We start from the raw sequence: 20,114 nt of genomic DNA, 5'->3' as shown, positions 1-20,114 counted from the left end.
CCTACATTTCAATTATTAATTGAAGAAAACTTTTATGCACTGATCTGTTTCCACACTGAATCCAGCAGTGGATTCATCTTCTGTTCTGGCTGCTCTTCCCCCCTGCCATCTCTGTGAAGCCAACTTGAGGACAAATTCCCCACCACTGGTCCAGAACTTTTTTTTTTCATTGGAGGTGTATTTTTTGTGTGAATCCAACAGCGGGTTCAACTTTCTTGAACCCAGACGGGGACTCTGGGACGGAGGCAGACAGCGAGCCTCAGCTGGCCTTTTACACCGACCCAAACCGCAGTCGCCGCCGGAGTCGAGGTATGAGAAATGGTAACGCCAACAGCGCGTGGGGCTCAGGGGGTAAGGAGGACTCATACACCTACAGACAGTTTATGCCGCCGTCTGATGGTATTACCATCGCATGACAAGTAACCTTTTCAGTGCATATAGCAGTGGATATTTCCAGTGTTGTGTGTGCTCATGACTTTGGAGACACATAGAATTTGTGTATATGCTGTGTATCTACATCGGTGTGTGTAGAGTGGTTGTGAGCATGTAAAACTGATCTCAGTACATTTACATACGATCTTGTTGACTGAAATCAAACAAGATGACGAGATCAGAGGTTCTTGGTGGAGAATATTTTGAATTGAATATTTTCTATTGCATATCATGACATGAAGATCACCATATTTTGAAATAATATTATACAGAAATATTATTTCCAAAGGGAATCATGTGCAAATGCTGCCAAAGTGAAATGGTGCAGCACGCTTTATCTGTCAGCATGCCATGTCCTTGCTGCTTTGTTGTGTAGTATTGGGGTGTGGAGAGAAAGACAGAGAAATAAAAAAAGAAAAATAAAGAGACAGTGCCCTCAAAATAATAACTGCTGTCAGAAGGCGTTACAAGCCTTTACAATGCCTCCAAGCCAATTATTCTCCCGTCATGTGCACAGGTGTCACAAACACAGCGAAGCCTCCAGAAGTGCAGCCAACACCTTTAATTAGAGGTTTAAGAATAGAATAAAGTGGTTGCAACACTGCCCTAACTATGTTGTTTAGATCCAGAGGAAAGGATGATTCATGAGGAATGACAGAAGTGTTTCTTCAAATCAGAGGAATGATGAGAAAGGACAGAATATTAAAACTTTAAATGTAATAGCAAAATTTCTACTGGAGATCATGTTTTTATTTAATTGGAAAATATAAACCTTTAAAATGCAAGTTATTTTCAAAATTATGCCCCCATCCAGTTTCTGGGTAAGTTGATTAAACTTACTTACTTGATTAACTTGATTAAATAAACTAGCTTTATATCTAATACGATACGTCAGCTTTCTACTTTGGCTTTTGTTTAAAGGATTGCCTTGGGCAGCTTTTGAATGAGAAAGTTCTGCCAGAGCAATTTAAATGTGACAATGTAATCTAGAGTTAGTCTGCTAGTGAAAAAAATAACCACTTTAAACAAAGTGCGAGTAGTCATATTCAAGGTCACTCTTTGATTTTGTGTGTGTGTGTGTGTGCATGAATGCATGCCCCTGTGGGTATGAGGTCATGTTTAACACTTTCCGTTTTGCACTCTGCAGTAAAAGAGATAAGGGAAACACTCTCGATCTAGCAGGGGGGATGAGCAGAGAAAAGAGGGAAGGTTGCAAAACAACCTCTGAACTGTTTTTTTTTTTATTTACGCCTGCGTCTCTTTTTTTCCCTGCATCCCAGCGTGGATGTTAATACCCTTCAAAGTAAACCTTATTTCTGTGCCACTGAGTCTAAACCTGCCAAAGGCTCTAGGTTTTTGATCCAAAGGTCCTTTTCATGGGCACTAAACCCATTTTTTGGCTTGTTGGTAAAATGACTCCCTTTGTAGGCTGTGTATGTATATGTTTGTGTGGCTGTGTGCATGTATGTGTATGGTATGGAAGGGTTGTGTAAAATAGAATGCTTCACATATCTCCACCGTTTGTTGTTCCCACCTCCCCCACTCCCTCCCTGTGCATTTTTTCCTAATAGCAGGTTCCCCACGGAGCCCCATCAATAAGACCACCCTGACTCTGATCAGTGTCATCAGCTGTGTGATCGGCCTGGTTTACTCCTCTCACCTCTCCTGCAGCCTCTCAGTCCGGGTAATCCTACATGTGCCGGAGCACCTCATCGCTGACGGTAAGGCTTTACAACAGCCTCAGATTGTGACTGCACCTTTCCCCACGCACCTCTGTGGGTGCTTAAAGCCCTGTGGGGCTGAGCTGGCATTTTTCTGCCATTCTCCAGGGCTTTCTACATCTCTCAAAACTGAGTGCCTGAGCTTTGCAGTTGAGCTACCGTTTTGCTTTGCTCTCTGAAAGACAAAGGTAAATGTCAGGTTGACCACCCCCCTCCCCAGGTTTCCCATGTGAGACCACACGACAGATGCGCCCTCAAAGCATCAGAGCACATTGAGGCCAGGTCGCAGTGACCACCTGCAGCAAACCCTCCATCACTCTTCCCCTTGTACTTTCTGATACATTGAACCACCTCACTAATGAATTTCAATGTAGCACCTGCAGAAAAAAAAAAAAAAAAAGCACTGCGGGGGCCAAGCTTTGGCTCCTGCTGGTTCATTGGCATTTTTCAGCTGTCACAGGAGTGAGCTGGCAGTCCAGATATATTATAGACTGTGACTAGGCCCACTCATCTATCATCTAGAGGTCTGATTTGATTCGGAGCACTGCTGCTTTCCGGTGGTATATGCTGGACTGCCAGGGAGATATTAAAATTCCAGGGAGGCGTCCAGGGTGGGAACTTTGAAAGGAGGAGATGAAAGATGGCGAATTCGCCTGTTGAATTACAAAACTGGGATCGAATGTTTCCATAAATGTCTCCACAATCTCATCAGACTTGATTTGATGTCATGGTGAATCAGATGAAAATCTGGATTCTACCACTGGGGAAAGAAGCTATTAATGCCAACAGCTGCAGATGTGACCGCCTTCAAATACTGTGAACAAAAGCACAGAAATGTAGAGTCACACCTTTCTCCTTGCCTTTCACATCAGGGAAAGAAATCATCTAGAGATGTTTGTGTGCATATGCAGGATAACTATATCTGCTGCTATTCAAGATACATAACAAAGGACAAGACAAACTTTTCTGTGTGACTAACTTAGAGATAGTTTAAAGTAGAAATGTGGCTGGTGATTATCTCTCTTGTATTGTATGGGAATTGGTCTCCTACTACCATCTGTGTCTTGTCTGAGACATATCCAAATTAAAAATCTATCTCTGGGGATGTTCCTTTGGCTTAGTGATCTATGGTGCAGCTGGGGATCTGTGCTATATATCCATAATCCTTGTCTGTGACTGTCATGATATCATCCTAGATGACCATCTGAAGAAAACTGGACATTTCAATCACTCAGTAGCATATACCATTTGCGAGTACAAACTCACTGGGTGGTATGCAGTCGTCTTTGTGACAGATTGTTGAGACACTTAATTACATCAATGTTAATCTGATGTTGGTGTTAGAGGGAAAGTTAGAGGATCACCTTGCAGATCATCAGGAACCACCCTCTGGGAGCCATGAATATACAGTATGTACAAATGTAAATCTATCCAACAGCTGTGGGGATATTTCAGTCTTAGCCAAAGTTGAGGCCATCCAAGGGACTGGCCATCCTTATAGCCACAACACTAGCCTGGCCAAAAAAAAAAAAAAGTTATAATGAATGACCAAGACATGTTTCTTCTGTTGAATCATTACAAACTGAGTAAATCAGTATATATCTTCTGGCCACCCATGGCAGTATGAAGAACACTCACTGCTTCTGAGCAGCAGTACAGAGGGCTGAGTAAGAAATCCTACAATCTTTGATTTTACATGGTTTGTGTCAAAAACAATGGTGCCTTAAATCAGCTATAATCTGATAAATCTTTTTATTTATTTATTTTTTATTTTTTTGGTCAGGAGTCAGTTTTTGCATTCCTTTTTGTATACACCCACAAAGGATTTCTTTTTAATATTACTTTATATAATGTGGCAAAATAAAATGTTGCATTCCCATAACTGCCAAAGGATCTAGCAGTGCCTAAACTGTGTCATAAAAACAGAAACATGGCTGATTGGTGTCTTGCATTTGAAAGTTCTTCCAAGCAATTTTATAACTCGCCACAATTAAGCAAACAAGACGCATCCAGGCATTTGCAGAATGTGCTCTAGTTTTAAAGGGATCATCAAAGGGGATGGCACTAACTAGGGCACACAGAGTCTGCCAAGAAGTCATTAAATATGCCTGGGTTAGCAAATGCCCAGTGCATCCCATGTTTGCAAATGGACAGGGCTTTGGTCAATGAGTCTTGCTGCTAATTTACAGAGATCACACAGCAGATAACTCAGTAAACTCAAAAGGAGAAGTTTCACAAATCAACCTGGTTTTGACTGGTTTCACTCAGACAACAGCTGCAAACTTAAGATGCAAATATGTGACAAGTCAGTCTTTAAGTGTATTCAGTGTGGCTAATTGATTACACCTTTTAGAGGGAAAAAGAAAAGATTTATGCTGCACCTTTCAACTACAAGGCAATTAAGGCATAAGTAGATAGCCTTGAAATAAAACAGCCCATACGCTTGTAGTTAACTTAGATTTATTTGCTAAATAATAAATACAGAATGGACTATTAGGACAAAAAAGTTCTGTCTCTGTCTACTACTGGCAGAATGCTAACGGTCCCCTAAAATTCAAGACAGATTTCATTATGTTGCTTTATTAATGTAACAAGTGACATTAATAATACACATGAAAATTAAGACAGGGGAAGGTAACTTCAGTCCAGATTCCTGGGGAGTTGTTGATTCCGTACTTAATAATTGTTTATAAAACTGCAGAGTATCCTAAACAGTTTCAGAATTTTAAGAGTAAAATTTCTTACAGACCCTCAACTTGTAGTCACATGGGCATGTATTCAATTTAATCTGCATCATTTTAAACACAAAGGAAAAGGAGTCCATAGCACAATTTCCCACTGCACCATTTGGAATGACAAAGATCAGATTTTTCTGTAAACCTGTAGCCAAAAAAAGCACACCCAAATCATTCAGTGCAGGCATTTAACAGCCCAAACTACACTGACATTTGTTGTTGTGTCCATCATATTGTCTAAATCTTTAACATTTTAATCCCAGTAGATATTTTTTCACACACCATGAAATACTGTATGCGTACACAAATTTCTGCTCTATTTTATTCACTGCTGCCTTCCTCCTCCTGGTGCATGTGTTTGGCTGCAGGGCAACAAAGAGGATGCCTCAGCTGGCTGCCTCTGGTTACTGATAACAACAAGTGTGTTAGCCATGTTATTATAGGTACTGCTTCATTAAAGTGTTTCTCATTGTTTGCATATTTTATAATTTAGTTATGCAGCTGTCAAGGTTTGTTATCTTGGCTGGATGTTAGCTCTGACCTTAATAATACTAAATAATTACACCAAATAATAATTATTATTTTTCAAATATTAGAGTGGTTGGGATGGCAGCCTGAGGCTTTAATTCATTTTTTTAGGGTCAGGTTAATCTTGAAGCCAAATACATGCTCAGCTGGATTTGTCTTCTATTTTATTCAAACTGTTTTATTTTGAAGGTTTTTTCAAAGGTTTTGCTCACCTCTAAAGTACCTCATTGTCCATTTCAGTTTACAGCGATAAATGTTTCTGTTTGGTGTCTTTAATCTGGTGTCTTTAAGTTGGAAGATTCAAAATATTCTGTGTCACCTTTTTTTTCCTTTTAAAGTTTTTAATAAATGTCATAAAATATCAAGGAACATTTTGAAATTGCAAAATCAACTTCCAGTCCAAATATGTTATTTGGTTTCACAATTTAAATGGATGCTTTTTTTGTTCTTTCTATTTTTGATTGCTTCTCATTCTTTCTGGCTTCTCCACTCTCTCCACCTGCCATCTATTCATTCACTGTCCATAACCCTTTGTTTCTGTTCCATTTCTATTTTCTCCAATCCTCTATCTGTCCCTCATTTGTCCCTCTGTATCTTCTTTCCTCATACTCCATACTGTCTTTTCATCCCTCCTTCCTCTGTCCTCCTCAGGATCAAGATTCATTTTGCTGCAGGGGAGCCAGTTGGATGCCTCAGACTGGCTGAACCCGGCCCAGATCTTGTTGTATTACCAGCAGAATGCCAGCGGTCCCTGGGTCAGTGAGCTGTGTGGACGACGTCTCTTGGACCCCTGTGAGCACCAGTGTGACCAAGAGACCGGTAAGCCAGGAGCATGACTTAAAGAAGTATTAGTTCTGCACTGCACTAGGATTTGTTACCAGAGAAACCAGATGTGTAGCAGTGCATATACACAGGTTTATGATATATACTCATCCCTGGCCAGGGGGGGTTTACTTATGAAAATAGCCACAGATATGTGTCAGTGCATATCTTGCAGAGTAAGGCTGCAGGCAGTCATTTTACAGTCTTTTATGTAATATGAAGCATTTACTATGTGGAGACATTTGTCCCATGACTTTAGCCTTTAAGGCAGTGACTTCTCCCAAGCAAGCACTAAACCTGGTTAGAAGCATTTGTATTAAGAACAACCTCAGGTAACAAAAGCCCCCACCCTTGTTGTTTCGTAACCTGCAAGCATGGCTCACATACCTACAGATATGAAACAAACAGACCAAGGGACTTTTAACCTTTGTCAACAAGTAAAAATGTCTGACAATAATGAGGCGATCAACAACAGGAGAAGATGAAAGAAATATAACACAGTGGCACTGTGGGGGTGCATGTTGATAAGTATTGTAAGTATTCAAATCTTGACAGTTGCAATGCTGCAACATAGCAATTGTGCATTTAAAATGTCATCAATATGCAAATACCAAAGGTAAATGTAAGTTACACTTGATTCAAGAGAGTTGCCCTGTGAGTGTTATGCCATTACATATATGACTGGATTAATGTTACTGATGCCTGAATGTGGAGGCGGATGTGTGATTGAGGCCAGTGTATCCACCTACCAAGACCCCACTACACCACTGAAACCTCAGTAATTATTAGAAAATTTGAACAGGGTCTCAGCTCTCTGGCTTTGTAGGTGACTTAGCTTCCATCATCATTCTGTGGAGAAGGGCAGGTATAACAGTAGGCTACTCAACCACTTTATCGGTCTGGCCTATTAAAGATATTATTTACACTCACAGATACCCTGTTGTTTCTTGCAGTAGTGAGGAACCTGTGACCAATTCTTCAAAAGTGACTGCTGTAATTGAAATGCATGTGGAACTGAGTGGACAGTTTAATAAAACAGTTGCTTGTGCAAAGGTAGCTTGACGGTTACATTATGGAATACTGTTCTCTTTATTTACTCATTGCCATTGGCCACTGTAAACATGCTGTTGCAGAAGGGAGAGGGGCACATTCCAGGTGTTAGCCACTGTAGAGCCCCAGTCCTGCAAAGTGCCTCCAAATCTTGCAGTGTCTTGCATTGTCAACTCTTCTCCCGTAACTCTTGTTTGAGTGCCCAAAACACAGTGGCAGTCTCTCAGTCTGTGGTAGGAAAGATTTTTAAACAGTTTACAGGTGGCCATGACTATGCTCAATCGGGCTACTGGACCAGAAATAGAAAATAGATTGCTTGCAGCACTTGACCTGGTTTTCTCCTGGGGGGCTGTGTTACTGACAGTTAGTTTGCATGTCTCTACTGTCAACTTCATTTGTACTCTAGGTCATATTAGGTTTATATTATAAAACTTTATTGACTATTGGAGTCTGCAGGGTGTTTTATTTTGAAAAATGACCATAATCTTTGCCCATCACATCTGTCTGTGTCTCCCGATATACCTGTGTTTGGCATGGCTGTGATGCCAGCTAGGTGACTAGCCAAAATGAGTAAAAAAAAACATTTGCCTGTGGCGAGCTCCTCTGAAAAGGGAAAAGAGCCCAATGATGAGACAGAAGAAAAACTGAAGACTGTCAAGAAAAGCAAAGCTGCACTTCGTGGTAAATACCAGAAGTCCTACTTAAAATACGGCTTTATCGTGATAGGTGATTGACGTGCTCCAGGCTGCCTCTACATAATATGTGGCAATAGGCTATCAAATGAAGAACCTTCAAAACTGTTTCAACACACAGAGACAAAGCACCCTGCAGCAAAGACAGAAACAAGTGTTCAGGGCCACCACAGCAACAAGTGTAGCTGCACTGAGAACACTCATGGCCAACCATACTGCTAAGGCTAAGAAGCCTTTCATTGTTGGTGAAGAGCTGATGCTACCTGCTGCTGCATTATAATAAGTTGAATATAAGCGTGTATGCCCTTTACCTAAAAAACACTATTCATAAACTACAATGGAGATAAAAGCAGTATGCTGAGGGTGGCTGCAGCTCAGGAGGTGGAGCATCCACCAACCAGAAGGTTAGTGGTTTGATGCCCCGCTCCCTCAGTCCACATGTGGAAGTATCTGTGAGCAAAATACCAAATTGTCCCAGATGGCTGTACCATCAGGTGTATGTATGTGAATATGTGGTTGAATGTGTGTGTGATTGGATGAATGTGACATGTAGTGTAAAGTACTTTGAGTGGTCGTTAAGATTAGAAAAACGGTATGCAGTCCAAACTGCTAGAGGGCTATAATTTTGCTAATTTTAGTGATTTGACATGACCTGATTTGACACATGCCCCTGTATGGCATTCAATACAAATGCGCTATTTTTCACTTAGTGTACTGTGTGGGAGCTCAGAGATATATTAAAACTCAGTCGACATTTTGAGAAAGGGATCTTTTAATTGTCAGTATGAGGGAAAGATTACACCACTAATAGGCTGTTTCTGTGATTGTATGTGCACCTGACAATTGATTTAAGACAGACCTGTATAATTTTGAATATGTCCTTGATTGTTATAGACCCTTATTTGAGTCCATGCACAATGACAATCAGACAAATATATACAGTTTGGTTTGTCAAGCAAAATAATGCTTGCTACCAGTACTCTGTAGATGGATAGGTGGATAATGGGTTGAAATGATAAATGAAAGTGTGATGGCATGCCTGAAATGACTGATAGATCATACTGACAGTATGTTGAAGAAAAGCCACGTGTCAATAACTGATTGATGGGACATTATATGAGTTCTTCTTTGTGACCCATAAACTGAAGGTTGGAAGAGTACAGAGTGAAAAGTAAATGCCAACTAAGCACAATATCATTGTATTCTTTAATATTCTCTCTCTCTTGGGCTATCTCATGTGACTCTCAACTGCTTACAATTTATATCTTTGCAGTTGTTATAAAATTGCTTTCAGAGGCTGACTAGAAGATAGAAAAGACACTGATGTAAAATGCAGCTGGGATTTTGAAAGCAGTGCCTTGGCTGTAATGGCATGACTTGCAACCACTGATTGATGGATGTAATGCATGATATACCCTAAGTATGTGGAGAATCACCTAGTTGTTATTACTGAGAATATTTTTTGAGATATGCACAAACAGCCAACAGTCTGAAACACAAACACGTGTAGATGTTATGAAGATGCTACATTTCGAATGAAATATGGAGATAATACATGCGCACTGATTTTTAGCAATGCATATTATGTCTTGTCTATGGCTTTTATAAATACATCTACCATCTCTGCCCCAACACTTGAGATTGGGGCCATGTGCAGCTACTGTGCATACTGTTTTTTCAAGCCACACACTACATTCAAATTCCAAATGATGTGAACAGTGTGCTGATAAAACAGAATTGTAGAACATTTTGTTGTTTAACAAGCTTTTTATCACTCTCTCCTCCAGTTAATATATTTTTGATCCTCTTTTCCTCCAAATTCAATATGAAGAAAGTGTGAAACTGTAAAACAGAATAATAGATTTTGTTGTTTTAACAAATTAGACATACACAAGCCAGAAAAAAAAGGCCACTCAATATGGAAGTACTGGGTGTGGGTCGGGGTTTAGAGTTGGGTGGGTCTTGGTAATACTCTTGAAACTTATTGTAATGGATTCTGCTGTGCACTGTGACATTGGAAGCCTGGATTCACATCCCACGCAACACACACTTAAGTGTGAGTGATTAGCATTCTAATTTGTGTTACCAATTAGGATTTGCAATTTGCATTAGGTGTGTAACTTGGCAGGAAAGGTCAGGTCATGGGGAATGGCAAGAACATTGCAGTTACTGCAGGGCAGATGGGATTGGCTGACATGAGGGTTAGTGCATGGCAGGAGAAAAGAAGAACAAGGCAGGTGTGAGATTAAATGTGAGATTACTCAAGGTCCCTGAACTGATCTGTGCCAGTCTAAGCATGTAACATAACTGAACCAGGAAATCTATTGCAAACTGACAGTTGGCACCTACAAACAAAAAACAATTAATGTTTTTTAACAGCAACATTTGAGCATTTCAGTGGGCAAAACATGCCAATTTTGTACAATTCAACACAACTGAAGGGCTTACCAATGTAGCATATTTGCAGAATCATGCAGCGTGTTGGAGATAAGGGGTTTCCCAGTGTCGCAGTGCAAAAGTGGTGCTGTCATCACGTCAAATGAAACCATAACATAGGGCCCCCAACTGTGTGGACTGTAAGACTGAGCTGTGAGGACCTGTCAAAAGATTTGTGGTACAATACTATGCATGTGGTCAGCCTATTGAGACATGGTACCGATTGCTCCATCATTAGCCCAGTTATTGTGACATTGAGGAAAAGTGTCTACCTGCTAATTAGGATACAAGATCTGCACTTATACATTGTGTCTTTTTTGAATGATTTGTTAACAGATTTATTGATCTGTTTTCACTGGGCGTCAAAGATCTTGCCCTTGCTGTAAAGCATGGTTGTGCTTATTGTAGCAAGGTGTGGTTGATGTCACTGTATTTTGACTTGAGTTATGACTCCACTAAGTGGTGTGACATATATAGCAAATTGTTCTAAATGGTGACAGGTCAGTGGTGGCAGAGGAGAATGGAAATTACTGCAAGAATTCAGTTTGCATCTGTTCAGAGTGCATTATCTATTCATATCTGAATAATATATTGGTATTTGTTTGCCCTCCTAATGGAGACTAGACAAAATGGATGAATGAATCATTTTAGTTTTACCTAGTTTCTTTGCCAGTGCGTCACTCAAATAATGAGTGCAGGAGGAAATCTCACACTTACAGCAGAGGAACTGTCTTCCTTGTTTTGCATCCATTATTCAGCAGCCTAACTCTCCCCTGGGCAATACAGAGTGAGTTCTGAGACCTTTCAATGAATCAAAAAGCTGGACCTGTGTGTCTCATGCCTGCCTTTCTTGGAGTAATTTTTAAGGCTCACCCACACACCCAAACCCACATTTTACCCAATCCTTAAAATGATATATGGACCAGCAGCACTGGCAGCAAGGCTTCAGTAATTGTATTGTACTTTTCATATGATGCATTTGCAATGAGACCGTTGTGCATATGTGTGTGTGTGTGTGTGTGTGTGTGTGCTTGTCAGTGTGACAATGTGCACATGAGAGTGAGTGAAAGTGTGTGTGGGCTGCAAGGAGATTGCAGAGGTGCTATAGATAGCTTAAATCCAATCCTCTCTTCTGCTGGAGGAGATACTGATGAAAACTGAGATGGGCTGCGACAATATCTGTGCTGCTCCTGCAAGACATTAAAAAAGGCGGTGGATGCTTTAACGAGCGGTGCTTCCCTCCCTGCAGAGCCCTAAACCTGAAACCCTAAAACCGTAAACCTGGACAATTTGGGTGCTGATGTTTGCAGGCTGTTTGCCTTACCTTCTCACCTTCTCTCTGCTCTGTTGTTGTGGGACTTATGAAACACATACAGACATGTTATGCCTCTGGAGATGAATGTCCCTGGTTTGGTTAATGTGACTGCATAATGGATCAGTGTGTGTGGATATCTTCCTGAGGAGCTGAATAATTTTGTAATGCCAAGGTAAAGAAAAACATACTTCCACTGCTGCTTTTGTTGATACCAAATCAATAGAGCATGAGGCTACTTAGGTGCAGTCTGAGCATTTTGCTCAGCCTGAGTGGCCTAAATACAGTTATGTTCTATGTGTTTTAAAAGGTGATAAATATCAGGATGGGATCTGATGAAAATAAAGTGTGAAGCTTAGAAACTGGCTTGCTGACTGTATATTGAGCAATTAGGGAATGTAACACCTTGGAAGTGTAAAACAAGTCTGAGCTGAGTGCCACAACCTCAGAGTGCGATGAAACACTAATTAAAGCAAGATGAGGCATTTAGTATTGTTCAGCAGCAGCATTACATTTTTTTTTTTCTTTTTTTCCTGGACACAATTTAGACTGTCATTCAACATTTTAAACTGGCTTTCAAGTGGCAAACATTTCAGCTCTTTCACTGCGCATTTAGCAAAGCAGCAAAGTATCAATTATGTTTCTGCATGTTGGGAGTGCTGCCAAAGAAAGTGTCGGTGAAGCAGCCAGGTGATAGTAAAGAGTATATGAGGAGGCGGTTTTGAGTTCCCACTAGGGCTGTCACTTTTTCAAACAATTCAAACTGGCATGTCATTCATTCGAGCTCAGTGTAGAAAGATGGGTCTGGCAGTAGCAGGAGTGCGGCAGCAACGCAGGCGGTGTGGAAACACACGCGAGCAAGCTGCAGCAGTTCTGCAAGGTAGCTGCCACACACAGGTGAAGTAATACAGTGAGGCAAAGGCACAAGGCAGCAGTCTTATCTTTGTTGGGGATTTTGCCATCTATGCTGAAGAACCCTAAAATACTTCCACACTCTTCTCCTGCTCCTCCATTTCTCTTTCTTAGTTTACTGATAGTTTTAATAGAGCATGCAATAGCTCCTGTTGATACTGAATTATAAGAGCTTTTTGTATTCAAACAAAATTCTTTGTAACATAACAACAATAGACATTTTCATAAAGATCCTTAGTATTAGGTTATCCAAGAATTGTGATGCAGATATGTACTCAGACAGAGAGACATTTCAGACTGCTTAGTAAATATATTTACTTACTATTCAAGCATCACTTCATTAGTCTCCCTTGATGAATCTGCATTTTTTTCTTACTTAGTTGACATACAGTTTGTGTTGATACCAGTGATGGTACAGTATGTGATAACATATGTGTGTGCTGACTGTGTTGGTAAGATAAAATGATAATGTAAAGTTACTTTAATTCAAGGCTAACGGTGCATAGACACTGCAGATTGTGGTTTTTGATAATCTGACTAAAGTATTGGCTTAATTAAAACCTAACTGTCTTGACTGTTGGTTGGTGTTTCTTGTCCAGTCAAACTTCAATGTCACACACAGTTGAACTATTCTCCATGAGCTCAGACTTGAAATCATTTTTCTCACCTGAAAAGATCTCTGTCCTGTACTTTTTATTTTTATTTTATTTTTATTTTTTTTTGACTGACTGACTTTTGTGTCAGAAGTAAGTAAAGCTCTCAAAATTCTTTGCATTGTTATTTTTTTTTCTTCCTTTTTTCCTGGTCTCTCATTCAAAGCTCATTTAGATCTTGAACTTGACCTAGTCTTAGAACTGACTCAAATCAAGAGCACAAAAAGATGCTCTTGAATATAAGTATGCTTGATATGGGATCATGCTATACCAATGCTATCAAGTATAAACAGCACAAACTGTTTGAGTTATTTCTTTTTTATTCGAGTAATGTGAGGAGGCAAATCAGTGAATATGATTTCCTTTAGCCTGGCAGGTACTGACAGTTGACCTTTTCCATTAACAGTGGTGAATAAAAGCCTAGGGCCTGTGCCCTTCACTTGCCTCCTATTGAGCATGAGCTGAACATGTTGTACATGTTATCCCTGGGTAACCCTCTAAACCAAAGGTGAGACCCCATCAATCCTACTGAGCAAAGTCGAGGCCAACATTTCTCCTGGGAGCTGACAGCAGAACAAAAAGCTGATGCTTCACTGTTCTTTGCTAAAAGGCTTCACTTATCAGGAGGATGCCAGCGTAGTGCATGGTCCAAATCCAAATCCCTCCAACAATGTATTGTTCTAATCCCACTGGTGGGATTTTTTTCTCGCTCTATTTTTCTTTTTCTTTTCTTTTTTCAAAAAGATGTGAGCAGATAAGTCCTAGAAATCTTCGGTGACCAAGTATCTATATTAAACACATAGTGTCCTGAACCCAGGGTTCAGAAACCTTTTTAGATGATCACAGTGCCACAGTCTGTAGGCACTACAGATGAGCAGTGTTGCATGTGATCCTATTATCAATTGCCCCAAAATGTTGCTTTAGACATGAGTGCTAAGTGGATTTTGGGACATCACAGTCCCAGATAGGCTTTGCTTTAGTAAATAACGATAATGCTAAGTGTCTATTCATTATAGTAATCAATGATCTAATAACTTCCCATTAGGTAGGGGGTTATTCCGTCACTGGAACCAGTCAGATGAAACGATGAACACTAATATAAAGTAATGAAATGAAAGTTGACTTCAGTATTGTAACTACTGAGAAACCCAACGTGGCTTCTGTGTTTCCACTTGTAAATATTAGGCAAATTTAGATGGACAACACAACATCATAGTGATTTTTGTAATTCACTGCTGCTAGTGGAACACTGTCCTCCAATTCAGAAATATGGAAATCAGAGCATTGCTTCTCATTTTCACTCCAAAATAAGAAGAAAGCTGTTTTTGGGTACAAAGTGAAGTTCACCACAGTGGTTTTTCAGGATATGTCTTTTGGCCACAGGCAATACAGAAACAAGCAGCAGCTCTGTATGTGACAGCTCGCAGCTCTGTGTGTGATATTAAAATCGAGTTTCTCTTATTTATTCCAAACTCTTCCTCCTCTCTGTCTCTGTATCTTGACTACTTTCATGGAGTCATACAGCAGTTGCATTATCTCAGCGCTTCATTTCTTTATTTTGATGTTGTTTGCATCAATCTCTAAATGTTGTTCCATGTTATAAAATGCAGTTGAACCACATAATTCAACACATTTACTTTTACAGCTCAGCTTAAATTGGTGGAAAATTAATAGCAGTCCAAAAAGTTGGTACATTTTTGTTTTTATCATATAGAGGGCACTTGTATTATCCTGGTACTTTTTATTTTTTGCCTGCCAAATTAGCTGGCTTGCTAACTGTCAATTACTCGCTTACGTACCTTTTGCTAGTTTACGAGCTAATAAATGAGCTAGCTGGTTGTCATAAATGCTGGTTTGATCAGATGCTGACGACCAGTCATCTACAGTCTTGCAGAGCTAGTTGTTGAGATGTGCTGTCCAACCACTCAGAAATCTAAAGTATTTATAGTTGTTCTGAATGGCCACAGTGGGAGGCAGACTGGAAAGCTGAGAGGAGGGAGATGCTATATCAGTTGTTGATGTGAAAAGTGCCAAAAATAGTTGTGCACTAAATGAGAAAAGAGAGCTGATAAGTCACCACATGAAATGGATGTGATTGTTGGATGTTGGATTGCAGAAAATTACAGAAATGGTTGGACACAGATCCTTGCTACCCAGAGTGGATGGGAGGGGGCTTCCTACTAGGGATAGACCGATTATCGGACGGGCCGATTATGTTGCTGAGCCTGAGAGCTCCCTGCACTTTTTGTTAGAATTTTAAAACAAAGATGTCTATTGTCTAAGCTAAAAAAAAAAAAAAAAAACATGTTGCAAATCTGAAAAGCTGTTTAATAAACATATGCTTAAAGGCATTTAAACAAAGTGTTGGAGTTTGTATTATTCAAAATTTTGCTTTTACTGTAAATGAATATCAGCTCCAAATATCGGTTATCAGCCTCCTTGACTACTAATAATCTTTATCGGTATCGGCCCTGAAAGAACCATATCGGTCTATCTCTACTTCCCACATTGTGTAAATCTCACTTAAGAATTATAGTATAGTGTCCTATATACATAATACATAGTTTCCTATGTATTCTACCAGGGAAAACAAAAAGAACTTTTCATTCAATTTATTGTGAATGCATTGAAGCGTACGAACCCTGTATTGTACATTATACTACACTGTAAGCTGCCAGTATTGTTGTAATTCAAAGAGGTTGTTATGCATTGTGCTTGTATTAGGTTTACATGTATATAAGCAGTTATTAGAGGAGCTCTTTGGTTTGCATTTTTTTCCAAATGAGAAATTCAAGACACTAGTAAGCAAACAAGTTATTTTCATGCTAATTGTACTTTGTAGTAAGAAAACTGATTATGCAACATGAGGGCTGTTAATTGCAAGAACCAGTTAAAAGTGCTCCTACTGGAAAACTTTGTGAGCTTTTACTAAGAAATTTGAAAAAAAAAACAAAAACAAAAAAAAACACATGGCTCGAATGGCTCAAAAAAGTATGACTACATCATTAAAAATAAGAAATGATTAAGGATACTCCATCTGCCTGAAGAGGATCATCCTTGGGATAGCTCTCATGGAGAAAAATAAAAGGAGAAGAGCAAAGGGAAATCTCCAATGAATTAAAAAAGGCTTGACTGTAATGAACACACGATTAAATCACTGCCTCTCTGTTTGCAGGAGAATGCCTTTGCCTAGACGGCTACATGAAGGACCCAGTCCACAAGCACCTCTGCATCCGCAGCGAGTGGGGGCCCAATCAGGGGTAAGTTATTATAATCAACTGATGAGGGTTTGATTGCTCATTATTAGACCACGAAGAAATGATGGATAAATCATTTACAACAAGGGAATCCTCCTACACATCAAACAAGGCCATTCATTTTCTTGGCGAGATAAATCAAAAAGAACTGTGATGTAGCCAATGTAAAGTGATGTTCAGAATCTGACAAAAATAAAGGAGCATTTAAACTACATAGATTCATAAGCAATTAATTCTCTGTAAACACACAACACAGACGTATCTACAGTAGATAAAGATAAGAAAATTGATGTGTTTAATTAAAAAAAAAAATGCTAAATAGGAGTGTATACAGTAATTATAGCAGAAATAGATCTACCAACATTACTTTATTGTCCACACTGTCAACAAAGACATTTTAAGTGTAGTGAAAGGTTCTTATATCATTATCTCCTAGTTGTCTTGAGGATGTCAAATGTTGGACAATTTTCTCCAGCTTAATTAAATAAGACAGGGGCCCATAATCATTAGTCCAGAAAAGCCAATTTTCTTGAACCCCCATCTTCAAATATGCGAGAAACATATGTGTGAAATACGTAATTTCTATACGAGTACAAAAGTAAACTTTTTTGTCTCTACTGGAGGTCTGGAGATCATCTTACAAGCTTTTATTGCCTCAAATGTTGACTACTAACTTATTTCAATATGCAGCCAGACTCCTCATTGCTTTTAAGAATAGACCACTTTCCAATGTTGTGGTCAAATGCAGAATTTGTTAATTATTTTATTTGTTTTTAAAACTCCTCAGTCCCCTCAGATCCTCTGATCAGATACTCCTCACTATTTCATGCTCCCGGTCAAGGTGCAAAAGTGACCAAGCTTTTTCCATTGCTGCTCCCAGATGGGGAGCATTCGTCACTGTCTGATCTATTTTCAAAAACACCACACCTCTTCTTTGTATTGTGAGTTTTTTGCACCCTTCAAGCCCAATACCATCCCATCACTGTGACAACATCATGGTAGTTTCTTGCTGATTTGACAAAGTTCTTCCAGAGCCACAACTTCTTTGCATATGCTGGTAAGAACTTTCCATGAAGAAAACTTGTGCTTCAGGTGGTCGATGGTGAGTCAGTAAAGTTGTAGGTGCTTTATCCTGCTTTTTGCTCTGCTCATGTCTTTGGGTGCAAGGTCATTTTTTCTATATTACAATAATGATTCCAAGTGATGACTTGATATCTTTTGGCTTTGAAAATTGCTGTTTCAGACTCCATCCCAGGAAGTCATATAAATGCCTAATTGGGTTCACATTTGCTTGTTAAAAAGTCCTTGACATTTGGCTAACACCACTGCCATGGTGCCAACCACTGGGTGACCACTCAGGGTGTATGAGCAGCAGTGTTAATTTCCCAGACTTCAGAAAAGCCAGTGTTGACCTGCAGGAAAGTTCCCTGTGTGACAGTGATTTGCTGGAGTGTTCTGATGTGTATAAACATACACACATACACACTTGGGATTAGTCTTACTTTATCAGTTGAAAGATGCATAATATTTCAGTTTGAGTTGTTTTTATTCGGATCTGACTGTTCAGTGTGCACTCAAGGGTTGAGCAAAAAGATGACACGCTGTTCCAAAAAAAAAAAAAGTCAGCTATCACAGATTCACACTGTTTATACTATGGTATCTCTCAATTTTAAATGTCTGTCTTAGACCTTTTTGGGCAATATTTCAAAACCATGCACTGCTCTTCTTTACAGATGGATTTTTATTTTTTATTTGTAATGAATGAATACATTTTTCAGGTATTTAATTGAGTGGTTAACCCAAACCAATATTCTGACCTGGATCTGTAAACAGTCACTAAGTTGATTTAAGAGGAATATATGACTATATTGCTTGCAATATGCAGCAATATTTTGCATATTATATAAAGGATAGAGGATTTTATACATGTTGCTTATTCTTAGTGCAGTTTATTTAAATATAGAGCAATGTAAAATGAACAACTGATTCTTCTGTTTGTGTAATAACATAAAATAGTAAAAACTGTAAATCAAAACAAGTCAATTAAAAACATGTTGAAAAGATAGGTGTTAAATCGTATTTACACTCTCTATATGAGTAATAATGTAAAAGCCTCAAAATATACTTTATTGATTAATTGCAATTTAACACTGTAAAAGTCATTTTTTCTATTATGTTTAGTTGTACTACACAGTAATTTAGATGACAGTTGCAATAACACTGTACTATTTTATGCACTATGTGACATGCATTATCAACTAAACTATACAGCAAAATGCATTGCTTGTGTTTAGAAATAGAATTAAAGTGCTAAATAAAGTAAAGTATTATTACATCAAGTTTCTCAACAAAACATATTGTTTGTATTTTTAGAGAATCTTTGACAAAAGCATTTAGTGCATTTACTTTCTTATTAAACCACTCACGTGATATTCTTGCCTGTGATATTACCAGTGTGTGGCTTGCAGCAGACAGCACATGCCATTTTCTCTTTATTTTGACTGTATCTGATGTCAGCCTCGGTGCATGTTCATAGTGTGAAGTTTTTTGGTCTACATTTTTTGAGACATCTGAATTTTCCCCTCAGTCCACCCAGCTGCGCACCTCTGTATCTCATTTCCGTGGTGCTCTCCCTGTGTCCCTGTCACTGTGTGACAGAGTGGGCACCCTGGGGTGACTTAAATGTTTAACGACCACAGCCTGTGGCATGGAAGCCGCTCCCTTCTTCCACGATGTTCTTTTTGCTTACAGTTGTGTAGGAGTTTGCTCAGAATGACATTGGGCCCCTGTCACTTCTCCTCCTTACACTCTCACTTTGCAGACTGTTTAGTCCCCAAGCTGCCACTCCCCATTAATCTCCATCATTCTCCCTCTCTCACTTCTGCCTCTTGGCATCTGTCTCATCCTCTCAGCACCACACCCCCCAACCACCCCCCCACCCTCACTGTCTCTCTTTTTCCATCATCTGCTCTCTCCATCCCTCTCTCTGTCTCTTTCTCCCATTCCATCTCATCCTGTCATCCTCTCTTATCCCCTCCCCTGGTAAAAAGATACGAGCCAAAGTCACATTCTATGTCAGCTGTCAGAGAACACATTTTTCAATCAGCATGTTTACACATGGCATGCATCGTAATGCTGCTTGTGATTTGTGGGGCTTTGGAAGGCAGGAATGACGCAAAGTTAGACATTGAAACATGGCCTGTGATTTTAGGGGGTTTAGATTAGGAGGATGGGTACACTGAAAAATTCAACGCCTCTCTGGCTTTGATTTTAATACACAGTCTTTTTTGTCTCTTCCTCTGATCTATTTTTTTTTTTTTTTTTTTCATGCTAGTCCCTGGCCTTACACCATCTTCCAACGTGGTTTTGATCTTGTGATGGGAGAACAACCCTCTGATCGCATTTTCAGGTAAGGGGAACTTCACAAAACTTTGTTCTATATGCCTACAGTTTCCATGGTGCTGCACTGTGCATGCTGCACAAAAGATTGTGAAGTCACATAACTTGTTATAATTCTGGTACACTAGCTTTGATTGTCTCTCTCCCTTATGATTGTGGGAGGAA

General features: G+C 39.4%; 1 protein-coding gene across 5 annotated transcripts in view; it reads left to right on the top strand.

Moving 5' to 3' along the window:
- astn1 (astrotactin 1) overlaps positions 1-20,114 on the top strand; it is a 342,836-nt gene that overhangs the window by 101,793 nt on the left and 220,929 nt on the right. The window contains exons 6-10 of one of the 5 annotated variants that reach the window (XM_018695889.2): positions 202-309; positions 2,004-2,153; positions 6,068-6,235; positions 16,469-16,553; positions 19,885-19,959. In XM_018695889.2, the coding sequence (XP_018551405.1) occupies positions 202-309; positions 2,004-2,153; positions 6,068-6,235; positions 16,469-16,553; positions 19,885-19,959 (586 nt within the window). Of the gene's footprint in view, positions 1-201; positions 352-2,003; positions 2,154-6,067; positions 6,236-16,468; positions 16,554-19,884; positions 19,960-20,114 lie in introns of all 5 variants that reach the window. The other 4 variants (XM_018695888.2, XM_018695887.2, XM_018695894.2 and 1 more) reach the window with 4 other exon arrangements.

Source organism: Lates calcarifer, linkage group LG4, assembly GCF_001640805.2.
Source record: "Lates calcarifer isolate ASB-BC8 linkage group LG4, TLL_Latcal_v3, whole genome shotgun sequence".
NCBI classification, from domain to species: Eukaryota; Metazoa; Chordata; class Actinopteri; family Centropomidae; genus Lates; species Lates calcarifer.
This window is presented reverse-complemented; position numbering and strand designations above follow the sequence as displayed.